We start from the raw sequence: 13616 nt of genomic DNA, 5'->3' as shown, positions 1-13616 counted from the left end.
TGCCCTGAGGTGTATAGTTTCTAACCTGAAAGTAAGGTAATATGAGTGATCAGGGCTTATCATTTCTAACTTGAGAAGTATAATAATATGAATAATCAGATGAAGGACTGTGAGCTCTCATTGATGATTAATAATTAGTTTGAATCTGAAGTTCTAAACTGAAGAAGTAAAGAAAGAATGAGCTGTAAATGCGAGGCCATTGTTACTCATTTCTTATATTTAAGATACAGGTTATTTAATCTTAAAGAAGATTAATTTCTGAAGAATTTTGCTTTCCTACCATCCCATTTTAATTTGTAACCCTAATGGTTATCTAGTATGGTTCAAAAAGCAATGGAAGGGCTCCTGGGTGGCTCAGTTGGTTGAGCGTCTGACTGCAGCTGAGGTCATGATCTCACAGCTTGTGAGTTCGAGCCCCACCTTGGGCTTTGTGGGGACAGCTCAGAGCCTGGAGCCTCCTTCAGATTCTGTGTCTCCCCTCTCTCTGCCCCTCCCATGCTTATGCTGTCTCTGTCTCTCAATAATAAATAAAAATGTAAACAAAACAAAACAAAAAGCAATGGGAAAGCTGTGGAAGGAGCCTGTGGGCTTGTGAATCTATAATCATATATTGTTTGACATTTGAAATGCTGACTTATGATGTAAGGATAAATATACTGTTTCAAGCAACAGTTATAAAAACATTGAATTGATTCTGCCACTCAGTCCTTTAAAAACTCAGCAAAATGGGGTGCCTGGGTGGCTCATTCTGTTGGGCGTCCGACTTTGGCTCAGGTCATGATCTCAAGGTTTGTGGGTTCAAGCCCCGCATCAGGCTCTGTGCTGACAGCTAGCTCAGAGCCTGGAGCCTGTTTCGGATTCTGTGTCTCCCTCTCTCTCTGACCCTCCCCTGTTCACGTTGTCTCTCTCCCTCTCCGAAATAAAAATAAAATAAAAATAAACATTTAACTAAATAAAGTTTAATGGAATACTCTTATAAGAAGAAAAAAAGGAAAGGATATTGGACTGGAAGGGGAGAAGCTTGGAGAATCAAGAGCAAGAAGATTAACATCATCTTCAATTATTGTGACAGTTCAATTATCTATCTGGCTCACTTATACTCGGAATGTTAGGTCCCACACTGGGAATGATGGTCCAGTACCTTTAGCATAGTTCCCTTTATGGGCAACAGAATAAAATGTGTGCATAAAATCAAACTGTTACAATATGGCATGCATATTGTCTTATCTTATCTGATATCTTATCCGATATCTTATTCTCACACTTAATTCAAAGTAATAAGTATCCTAGGTAGAGGTAAGTAATTCATAAATGCTTTAGAGACTTCCTACATACGGTAAATACAGTAATTACAGATATTTAACAAAGCAAATATACCTACTCTAATATATGTAAAAATTATCAAATAACCAAAGTGAAAACTTTAATATTTATTGCTCCCCTTAGTAACTGACATAAAACATAAAAAGCTGTGATCTGGTACAGAAATTGAGGTAAAACACTGATCAAAACTTTCTTCATGGTAATAAGGAACAATGCTTACCTAGTTCAATACATGTTATTCCAAGGGACCATACATCTACTTTGCCATCATACTGTCCTTCATCCATGGCTAAAATTACTTCTGGGGCCATCCTAAAACATAAAAAGTCATTTAAATTAATAGGGAAAAAAAGTATATTATATGTTTTTTAATGTTTAATTTATTTATTTAGAAAGAGACAGAGCATGACAAGCAGGGAAGGGGCAGAGAGAGAGGGAGAGAGAGAATCCCAAGCAGGCTCCAAACTGTGATCACAGAGCCCCACATGGGGCTCAATCTTATGAACTGAAAGATCACGACCTAAGGCGAAATCAAGAGTCAGACACTTCACTGACTGAGCCATCTAGGTACCGCAGTACACTATTCTTCAAAAATATAATGACCATCTACATAGAGAACACCTGTGTGAATTCTAGACATTATGTCTGGATGTAAGAATTTTTATAATGAGAAAGAGATGCACCACAGGATATCAGGTAAATATTTACCATTGAATATACAGTGTGAGACTTACTCTCCCCATTTGTCATGATCATATAACCGCATCCTAAAGCAAGGATGCACCAGAGCAGGGTTGCATATTGTAATATTGTATAACCCTTGGGCCAGTAAGTCTCAAATATTTTGGTCTCAGGATCCCACTAAAAAAATCTGATTTATGCTTGGAAGATTGAATTTTATCACTGGCACCGCATACTGTCAGTTGTTTTCCTTGATGTGACAAGCTCACTCCATACATTCGAGAAAATATCTGCCACAATAAACAACACTGAATAACCACAGTTTGCCAGCCTTCCTTTTGAATAGGAATAATGTTCCATGATAAAAGTGGCTAGGGTAACTCACAGTGAAGACAACTACACAATTATGAACCTTACAGGTAGGTGTCTTGGCTATAACATGGAACATTAACTCATGTTTTCAATTAAAGTCTAAACATTTTTGATGGTACTTATCTTATACTTCATCTATATTTGGTGTTAAGGACAGATATACCCTTAGAACAGTTGCTAATGTTCAGTAGCATAGTCAACAGGCACCCCAGTGTATGTGAGTGTGTTTGTCTGTGTGTAAGTGTAAAGACATCCAAATATATACCTAGTTACTACGTTCCAAATTCTCCATACACAAATTAACAAGTATATAACTAAAGTAAATTTTTAATTGTCAATAAAAGAGTGTTTCCAAGGTGTTCTTTAAAATGCTGAAGTAAGTTGGGGAAATCGCTAAGTTAAGGAGAGCCAAACAGGGTAATTTTGTTTTTTATTTGCAGAACTTTTCAGGGCTTTTAAAATATCTAATATTCACCATTAATTTCTAAACAGAAGAATCATTAAGAAGTATTATTTGCTCACAGAACCCTTTTTTATAGAAGGAAAATGGACTCTATCTACACTAGAGTTCTACATAAGAAATTTCTGATCATCTAGATCAGTGGAAGAGTAGAAACTCTTCAAGTTTTTAATTTGTTTACCTCCAATGAATTTATGAAATCTATTTATCCCCTTGTATACTTTTGCATTCTCTATATTTTATAAATCTAATAGCAGCAAAGGATATAATCTGCAGCATATGTATAGACTTTATATTATGATTTAAAGATATTTAAAACATGGAGCTGGAGAGTTGTTTTATGAAACAGCAGGAACAACACACTACCATGCAACTAAATTAGCAAAGCTAGTCTTCACGTCATATGGATCAGTCAAATCAGAATCACTTTTTATCAAAAGTCTGACTTTATTTTCAATGCAAATAACATGTTAATATGTTTTATGTGTATGTGAAATTCTTCATAAATCAGCTATCAGTCTTCAGATACTCCTAGTCTGAAGACACAGTAAACATAAATCTAAAGAACACACAGAAACTACCACTTAGCATTTCTTTCTTCTCCACACCTGGATTTTCACTGATTTTTTTTCACTCCCAACCCAAAATATGATGTAGGTTATAATATGGAAGAAAATGTCAAGAGGACAAATGAAAAAATAGGAGATCTAAGAGTAGCACTCCAAATCTATATATGAAACTAACTATGCTTAAAGTTAAAATGTCCAAAATAACATTATATTACCAGGAAAAAGATAAGACACCTGAAAAAGCATCACCACACATTGCCTTTTTCAATTTAGAGGATCAACAGCAAACAGAATTATTCTTACCAATATGGCGTTCCCACAAAAGAATTGGCAGGAGATGCCATGGAAGCCGATCCAAAGTCAGCAAGTTTCACTTGTCCTGGTTCTGTCAGAAGGATATTTCCTGCTTTGATATCTCTGGGTTTAGGGAACACAGAAAATTATTTCTCTTTCCTTCATTAGATTGTGTTGAAATGATAAAAATCAAATAAAAAATTTTAAAACAGGGAAGGAGAAATCAAATAATTAAGTCCTTGGGTAATTTCTCAATTAGGATGATGAGATGTAAGATATACATTAGAAAACAAAAAACACAGCAGTAATATAAATATATAGCAACAATTTTCTACAAAAGAAGACAAAATAGCAGTAAAAACAAGACTGAAAAATCAAGTAGTCTCTATTTGAGCATAGTCTATATTTGAGTTCCCGTTTATTGGTGCAAATAACGGTTCTAAAATAGAATTCAATTAGCTAAACATTCCTTCATAATTGTAAGATTTGAGTACACCATTTAAAATAAGAACAAAAAAGAAAAGAAATTTCATACTCCAAATTTGTTTTTTTAAAGGTTATTCTTCTCATTTCCAAACCCTAGCATAGTTCTCCTAACTAAACATGGAATGAAAACTGAAACACACAGATAATATAGTATCTAATGATCCCAAATTTATTTCCAAGCTTACTTTTTAAAATCAGCAAACATATTGTCCATGCAAAATAAGAAAATTATGAATACTTATATAATAGGATTGTATGTCCACTGGCACCATAACATACACTCAACCTTTCAAAAAAAAATCCAAGTGCTTGTCAATTTTTACCATAGTGTTGTAATGGATATAATATTAAATAAATCTTTTTCCTTCCTCTTATTTTTTAAAGTTTATTTATTTTTGAGAGAGCATGCACACACAGGGGATGGGCAGAGAGAGAGGATAAAGAGAATCCCAAGCAGGCTCCCTGCTGTCAGCAGGCGGGGCTCGCATCCCAAGAACTGGCTCATGACCTAAGCCAAAATCAAGAGTCAGACACTTAACCAACTGAGCCACCCCCCAGTACACCATCCTTCCACTTGTTTTTTGAAAGAGAGGTACTTTGAGGTTGATAAGACCTTAGTTTCTAATTCCAACTCTTCTATATTCGCTTATTTATAGCATTTGGATTTCTCTTGGACCTTACTATCCTCATCTAAAATAAAATAAGCCATTTAATTCACAATGACTCTACTATATAGTTTAATATGTACTGCCTGGTTCACATATATGACAAAAGAAAATGCTAGTGTTCTTCTAAAATAGACAAAACCTAAATCAATGCTAAAAATGCATTATAAAATTTTATTTTTTTGTTTTTGAGAGAGAGCAAGAGTGAGAGAGCATGTGAGTGGGTGGAAGGGCAGAGAGAGAGAGAGAAGAGAAAGAATCCCAAGCAGACTCCCCAGTGCCAAGCACAAGCCTGACAGTGCAATGCAAAGCTTGAGCATGACACAAAGGTGGAGGCCACAAACCACGGAATCATGACCTGAGCCAAAACCCAGTCAGATACTTCACCGACTGAGCCACCCAGACTGCCCTAAAATAGTTTGTTTAATCTTAAAGTACTATCCATTATTATGGGTTATCAAGGATTAACACTTAACAGCATAAAGAGTGTTCAGTCTATTTTTGGGATCAATAGCACAAGTCTGGCATTATCAGTTACTAGAAAGATAAAAGACCTAGATTTAGTTCTAGTCTAGTTTATTTGGCTTTGTACACTTTTTAAGCATTTTTTTCATTTATTTCTGAGAGTGAGAGAAACAGCGTGAGCAGGGGAGGGTCAGAGAGAGAGGGAGATACAGAATCTGAAGCAGGCTCCAGGCTCTGAGCTAGCTGTCAGCACAGAGCCCGACACGGGGCTCAAACCCACGAACCGTGAGATCATGACCTGAGCCGAAGTCGGACACTCAACCAACTGAGCCACCCAGGCGCCCCGGCTTTGTACACTTAAGAAATAGTATTCACGAACTGGGGCTTCAGTTTCTTTATTTGTATAATCAAAAAAGGTAAGACTATACAATCCCTAATGTCTTTTCCATTTTACAAATTAAATGACTCTACAAGTAAATTCCTACCACAATCTATAAAATGCTCATGTCAGAAAACCCAGCAGCACGTGGAGACAAAGATGAAAAATAAATCTAAAAGGAGATCAAACATACTGGCATGTTTGTAGGACAACCTAAAAAACATGAGTTGTAAGATTCTGAAATGCTTTTATTTGGCTATAACCAACAAAACTTTCAGGGTTAATAAGTTCCAGGGTTGATAAATGCCATTAGCCATTTGCTATTAATACATAATAATTTTCAAAGTACTTACCTATGGATCATGGTATGAGAATGTAAGTAGGCTAATCCCTGGAGAGCACCATGTGTAATTGCTGCTATTTCCACTTCTTGTAATGGCTTTTTGTGAACTTAAAATAAGAATTTTTGGAAAATAATTACTATACAGGATATTTTTGTTCAAAAATATAAGCACATCTAATATATGCAACTATTTTTAAAAACTAACATTTAACCAGAAGATTTACTTTCCAAGACAATAAAACAAGGCTACTGAACTTTGTAATTAGTATTACAGTTGTGCCTAGCTGTTAAGTATATAGTTCACAGCCAATTTTCCCCTAAGCTAACAACATGTAAGAATTAGTTGATTATAAAAACAAAGGTAACAGAAGATAAGCTCTCCCTTTATTCTTACACATCTTTTCATTCTAAATAGAAGGAACAGATTTAGCTAAATGACAAAGAAAGAAGAAAAATGCTTGTTAAGTCATAATGTAAGAAAACTCACTGAATTTGTGCTACTACAGAATAGTGCATACCATGCTAAGAATCTAGAAAAGGCTAAGGTTTTTACTGTTTGTGGAAAACTTTTACATTATTTAATAATTATCCATAATAATTTTTATCCTTAGTAATTAAAGGAAACCTACCTTCCAGTAAATCTGAAGCAGATCCTAAACAATATTCCATTACCAGCTACATGGGAAGAAAAATTACAAAGGCATTAAATAAGTAAAACGATTCTATTTGAGATCAAATAAGTTAACCAAGGAGATCAAGAACGTGGTTTAATGTAAAACAAACGCTAGTCATCATTTATCTTAAAAAATAAATGTTTATACATATAACAATTTGTTAAATGATAAACCAATGATACATTAATCTTTTATACCAACATATAATCACAAGTACAAGATGTGTATTTCATCTATAATTACTAGCTAAAACTATAAAGGAATATAGTTACTTGTTATAACTGTTAGGAAATGGAAAACTGTCCTCTGGACCTTTATGTACAAAGTTTAGGTTACAGTTTAAATGTTTCTTTAAAGCAAACACAGAGCACCTCCCGTGGGCCAGGTATCTTATACATATTAATTAACTAATCCTCACAACCACCTTATAAGGTAGGCTCTATTATTATCATTGGGGATCATTTCTATGAAAAGAAAATGTGGCCTTCCTCCTTAAAGATGCAGTTACTATGCCTATATCACTGTTAGATTACTACTTTGTCACCTCAATGATAACAAGACAAAATTAATCTCCACCTTTTGTAATAAAGTGTCTCAATTCTCTACTGTTAGTATTATTCAGCCAAAGAATTATAATCAGTTCATACTTCACCAAAATTCACTAAGACTTCACCTAAATCTTTGTGGTTAAATATATTTAACCACATTATTACAATATATTTATGTCAAAAGAATATGCTAATTTTCATCACTGAATAATAGGATTGTTTTTACAATGTTTGATAAACCGTTCGAAAAATGATACTACTGAAAAATATCAGAGAACATTTTACCATGCACATAAGGGTCAGTTAAATCTCTGTAGTAAATTTGCAAAAGTTCTATTATCTCTTATTGCCTACGAGTTCTAAGAAAACCTGCTCTTCCTCTCTCAGTATGAACTATCATTTCAAGGTGTTTTTGCACGGCTTTACACAACCATTTTGAAACATTCCTGAATTAATTAATTCTAATCCAAAACCAAACTAAGTTACAGCAAGGAGAGAACAAACACCTACCCATGCTGTGTGCTCACGTAAATAGCAGCCTTTGTATTCTATACTGTTGGGATGTTTTATTCTTTGTAGAAATTTGACTTCCTTAATAATATCCTGCCATTTCTGTAGGGAGAAAAGAAAGAATTATGAACAGTTGCTATTCCTTAGAAAGTTAAATAAGAAAAAAAGTAATAACTAGAGTAAGCAGGGTTACTGCTTTATTTGTAATATTTAAATACCAAACTAATAAACTTAAAAGAAATCACATTTACCAACGTTAAACTCAATTACATAATTTATAGAAGTATTTTACTCGGGTGGAACAAACTTTAATTTGATAAAAGTTATTATCAATGAGACTCATTAAAATATTACAACCACATATCAAGCATGTTGATGAAAACTATATGCTATATTTAGTGATTTTTCTTCATTGGCTCAACTTCCCCTTTCGTATTTGCAGTTTTACTAACATATAATTTACATCCCATAAAGGTGATCCATTGTCTTTTTGGCTGATGTCTTCTACCAAATATTAGGTGTGGGTTTTTTTTTTTAACTCAAATAAAATAATTACTGTTATATTTAAACTCCTAATGTATACTTGCTAAATGCTAGTAAACGATTGTTATTATATAGGAAAGTTCACAAAAAAAGCAAGCAGTATGAAAACATCTTCTTACAAACTTAAGAGCCTTCTTCATTGACAGCTATCAGGAAATAGAGTAAATCTTTGGACATTACTCCATGACAACCTTAGATACTTTCATCATATCCCAAACATACTTACTCGTTTTTTTTTTTCCTTTTTAAACCAGGGGAAAGTGCGGACACAGTCCCCCACTACCACAAATTATGCAGTCGAGTTTCCCACATTTGAGGAAATCGCAGGGGTCAGCACATCCAGAGTGTAATGGATGAGCCTCGCCCTGGGAAAACCACCTTCGTGATCATGGAACCTCCCCTGCCAGGTTAAGTATCTAAACATACTTACTCTTAAGAAGCAACCAGACAACTGTAAAAACACAGGTTCTTGGGTCCAAAATCAAAGAATCTAGGGGCTTAGTAGATGTAGGATGGAAACTAGGAATCTGCTTTTGGCACTTGTTTCAGTTTTTTCAAGGTTTTCCACTAACTTGGGCTGTATTTCTTAAGGCAGGGAAACTAGCATAATAGAAAACTTTAAGAAATGCATTATACTAAAATTTAAGATCATGTATCTCCTACTTTATTTCACAAGTCCTCAACAAAAGACAGCAAAATATGTTTACAGTGTTTTATATAAAATGTGTATGATAGAAGATCCTCAATTCAGAAAATGTTTCATGGGCTTTAAACTTCATATTTGAATGCTCTGAACACAAATTCAGAACACAACAAAGCCTGTATTTGTAAACATAAAAAAGACTTTCATGAGAACCATTCCTAATATTTTTGAATGAATATTAGATGTGAAAAGATGATACACTAAACGATTCTTTGTTCTAGGTGAAACTAATCAAATAGGCTCCAACACAGTACCAGTCTGCTGTGAAAACTACCTCTAAAGTTGTGCTATAGAAATGGCAAATAAAATCAGAGTGAACCTGTTAAAAATTGAGTTTTTTAGGCGTTTAAGGAATTTTTAGAAGATATTTTTCGGTATGGAAATGATGGAAGAACGAAATAACCAGTAGTGTTACCATGCCCATAGTATGATCTTCACAAAAACCAGATTCAACATAAAGCAGAGATTCCAAAAGTGTAGAAAACCAAAATGCTTAAAAAGTGAAGACTAACTCAGCAATTCCACCTCTGGGTATACACCTGAAATTACGGAACGCAGGAATTCAAAGAAGTATCTGTATATCCAGGTTTCTGGCAGCACAATAACTAAGTGGTGGAAGCAACCTAAGTTTCCACTGACAAATGAATGGATGGATAAACAAAATGTGGTGGTTTAGGGGCGCCTGGGTGGCTTAGTCGGTTAAGCGTCCGACTTTCGCTTAGGTCATGATCTCACGGTTCGTGGGTTCGAGCCCCACGTTGGGCTCTGTGCTGACTGCCAGCTCGGAGCCTGTAGCCTGTTTCAGTCTGTGACTCCCTCTCTCTCTGACCCTCCCCTGCTCACGCTGTCTCTCTCTCTCTCTCTCCTAGAAATAAATAAAAAACAAAAAAAAAAAAAAAAAAAAGTGGTGGTTTATACACACAGATAGACAACTATCCAGCCTTAAAAAGGAAGAAATTCTGACACATATTATAACAAGGAAGAACTGTGACGACATTATGTTAAATGAAATAAGCCAGTCACAAAAGGGCAAAATACTGCATGATTTCACTTATGTGAGACACCTAACGTAGTCAAATTCATAGAGACAGAAAAGTAGAGTAATGATTTCCAGGGGAAGGAGAGAATGGGGAATTATTGTTTAGTGGGTATAGAATTTCAGTTTTCCAAGATGAAAAAGAGTTCTGGAGAAGAATGACGTTGATGACTGCATGACAATGTGAATGTCTTCAATGCCACTGAACTATACATTTAAAAATGGTTAAGATGAAAAAGAAATGGTTAAGATGGGGCACCTGGATGGCTTAGTCGGTTAAGTAGCCAACTTTGGTTCCGGTCATGATCTAGCGCTCCATGAGTTCAAGCCCCGCATTGGGCTCTGTGCTGACAGCTCACAGCCTGGAGCCTGTTGAATTCTGTGTCTCCCTTTCTCTGCCCCTGCCCCCACTCATGCTGTCTCTCTTGCTCTCAAAAGTAAACAAACATAAAAAATGTTTTTTAAATGGTTAAGGTGGCAAATTTTGTTGTATTTTATCGCAATTATAATAATTAATTTAAAATTAAAGCCTAAAGATTCTATATTTTAAAAGTAGACATGTTATAAAATGAATTTATATAATAAACAAATAAATATAATCTGACAAGAACTAATCAGAATAATTGCGAACTAAAGTGTTATCAATGCAGTATCAGTAATTTTATTTTTTGTTTCTCAAATTATTACACACTGCCTATCTTTATGATTGATATACATATACTGTCTGTTGATTATTAACATTTGTTTAAAATAAGTCTTACATATTTCTAAACCACTAAAAAATTATACTCAAAATCATTCATCGTCAAATGTGTCTTATTCTAGTTTACTTTTTCAGAAACTGATAATTCCTCTATGATAGAGTTATGCATTAAATCACAATTTATAAAAGTAAGCACACTTCAGCAGCACACATACTAAAAAATTAAAAGCAAAGGACACAAGTTGGAAGGTTTTTGGGATGTCACAAATGTTCTGTTTATGATTCTATGTACAATTTTAACGGGTATATTTATTTTCTGAAAGAAAATTCGCTGTGATATACCTTAATATTTATATATTTTTCTTTATGTACATTTTACTTTTTTGAAAGAATTCCTATCTAACCCTAATTAAAAACAATGTGTCATTCTCTAACATACCAGTAAGAATGTACATATATTTTACCCACCTCAGTAGACTGCTTCCCACTGTAAGACATTTTCTTGATAGCCACGACTTCATTGGTGCGCACATCTCGTGCCTAAAAAATAAAGCAAGGACCATTGTAAAAATGAACACAATAAACTCGGGCAATTATTTCTTTAAGAATAAAAGCATTATAGGGGCACCTGGGTGGCTCAGTCAGCTAAGTTACCGACACCAGCTCAGGTCATGATCTCACGGTTCGTGGGTTCGAGCATGGCCCATGTCAAGCTCTGTGCTGACAGCTAGCTCAGAGCCTGGAGCCTGTTTCAGATTCTGTATCTCCCTCTCTCTCTAATCCTCCCCTGTTCATGCTGTCTCTCTCTCTCTCTCTCTCAGAAATAAATAAAAACATTAAAAAAAATAAAAGCACTATAAATTCTTATAGGGGCGCCTGGGTGGCTCAGTCAGTTAAGCAGCCAACTTGGGCTCAGATCACGATCTCACGGTTCATGGGTTCGAGCCCCATGGCTGCTGACAGCCAGCTCAGAGCCTGGAGCCTGCTTCAGATTCTGTGTCTCCCTCTCTTTCTCTACCCCTCCCTCACTCATGGTCTCTCTCCCTCTTTTAATAAATATTTAAAAATTTTTTTAAATGTTTATAAAGCTATCATGTCAAAAGTGCTTTCAAATAACTTTAAAAACATAATAATAAATATATATGAAACGTCAAATTATCCAGGAGCTCATACTTTGGAAAGAAAAATAAAGCAGGTTTATTTTTCAATGATCTAGTTGAGAGGAAAAATATAGAAATTTTAATAGTATTATAAACAGAAAACAAGACTAGTATATATGTCTATGTTAATAAATTTTGAAATCTCAATGAAATGGACAGTTTTCTAGGTAAGAATTACTAAAGAAGAAAATGTGAGTAAAACAAACAGTGGTGGCATATTGAATACCAATTAATTATCTTTAAAATAGTCTTAAGTGGAAAATAGTTTTACCAGGAGAACTTTCTAGGATATAAGTAGGACCAAAGGAAAAGATATCCCATTAACTTTATGAAGGCAGTAAAACCCAATAACTAAAACCTCACAAATACCACAAAACAGAATACCAATTTTGTTTGAAAATATAGATAACAGATCTAATACATTTTAAAAACCAAATATTACATGGCATTAAAAGAAATTTTCATTTGGATAAAATATACTACAATCATATAAATGCAAAAGATTTTGGTAATAGGAAAACATTTCATCATTTACATTTTTTTTAAGTTAAAGGGGGAGAAATATTATGTAAATGCTCAATAAATGCTAAAAATGCAGGAAAGGCCGAATGCTAAATGTACTCAACTGCAGGGAAGGTAAAATTCCTAGAAAACCCAGATGAGAAAGGTAAATCCTCAACATGACAAATCATGTCTACTGTAAACAACTGCTAATCAGAATAAGACTGCTACAAATGATATCACAATTATTTACCATTCTTACGGAAATTCAGAAAAAAGGGAATACAAATGTAAAGAAATACAATCTTTAACTCTTGGAAAGGAAGAGCCACACACACAAAGTAATGAGTTCATAAAAGAGTCATAAAAGACCATCTAAAATCACCTGTGAAGAAATGATCTTCAGCTTACACTTTAATGAATTCCTAAAGGTCAAAATGTTCTAAAATTTCATTATGATGATGGCTATAACTCAATTTAGTCAAATCACTGAAATGCACAATTAAACTTGGTGAACTTATGGCATGTAGTTCATACCTCAAATCTTGTTTAAAAAAATAAATAGCACATATGTTAATTATACCTCTACAGCTTTGCTTTAAAAACTTTTTAAAAAAAGACACTGTGGGGGCAGCTTCTGGATGGCTCAGTCAGTTAAGCGTCCAACCGCAGCTCAGGTCATAATCTCAAAGCTGGTGAGTTCAAGCCCCTCATCAGGCTCTGTACTGACAGTTTAGGGCCTGGAACCTGCATCAGATTCTGCCTCTGTCTCTCTGCCCTTCAGCTGCTCATGCACTGTCTCTCTCTCTCTCAAATATAAATAAACATTAAAATAATAATAACAAAAATAATAAAAAAGACACTGTGAAGGGGGGCACCTGGGTGGCTCAGTCGGTTAAGTGTCCAAATTTGACTCAGGTCATGATCTCATGGTTTCTGAGTATGAGCCCTGCCTTGGGCTCTGTGCCTGGAAACTGCTTCATAGTCTGTGTCTCCCTCTCTCTCTCTACCCCTCCCCAACTTGTGCTCTCTCTCCCTCTCAAAAATAAACAAACATCAAAAAAAAAAAAAAAAAGGGGGGGTCTGGGAACAATTAATGGCACTTCAATTTCAATTAGTGGATGGTTAATGGAAACTTGTACCACTTGTTGTAATGAGTAAATTGGATCTAGCCACGTAAGTCCAGCTTAAATATTTTTCA

General features: G+C 34.7%; 1 protein-coding gene and 1 non-coding gene across 3 annotated transcripts in view; both read right to left on the bottom strand.

The window, feature by feature from the left end:
* TAOK1 (TAO kinase 1) overlaps positions 1-13616 on the bottom strand; it is a 155013-nt gene that overhangs the window by 46473 nt on the left and 94924 nt on the right. Inside the window, exons 3-8 of one of the 2 annotated variants that reach the window (XM_039251701.1) lie at positions 11223-11294; positions 7770-7871; positions 6667-6712; positions 6048-6144; positions 3709-3822; positions 1544-1635 (exon numbers count right to left, since the gene is read on the bottom strand). In XM_039251701.1, the coding sequence (XP_039107632.1) occupies positions 1544-1635; positions 3709-3822; positions 6048-6144; positions 6667-6712; positions 7770-7871; positions 11223-11294 (523 nt within the window). Of the gene's footprint in view, positions 1-1543; positions 1636-3708; positions 3823-6047; positions 6145-6666; positions 6713-7769; positions 7872-11222; positions 11295-13616 lie in introns of those variants that run through there. The other variant, XM_039251710.1, reaches the window with a different exon arrangement.
* Positions 8564-8728, bottom strand: LOC120246689. The gene has a single exon (XR_005532105.1). It is a non-coding gene; the product is annotated as a U1 spliceosomal RNA (small nuclear RNA).

The sequence above is a fragment of the Hyaena hyaena genome, unplaced genomic scaffold (assembly GCF_003009895.1).
Source record: "Hyaena hyaena isolate Hyena2069 unplaced genomic scaffold, ASM300989v1 scaffold_10, whole genome shotgun sequence".
Taxonomy (NCBI): Eukaryota; Metazoa; Chordata; class Mammalia; order Carnivora; family Hyaenidae; genus Hyaena; species Hyaena hyaena.
Note: the sequence above shows the minus strand (reverse complement) of the source record. Positions and strands in the feature narration are given on the sequence as shown.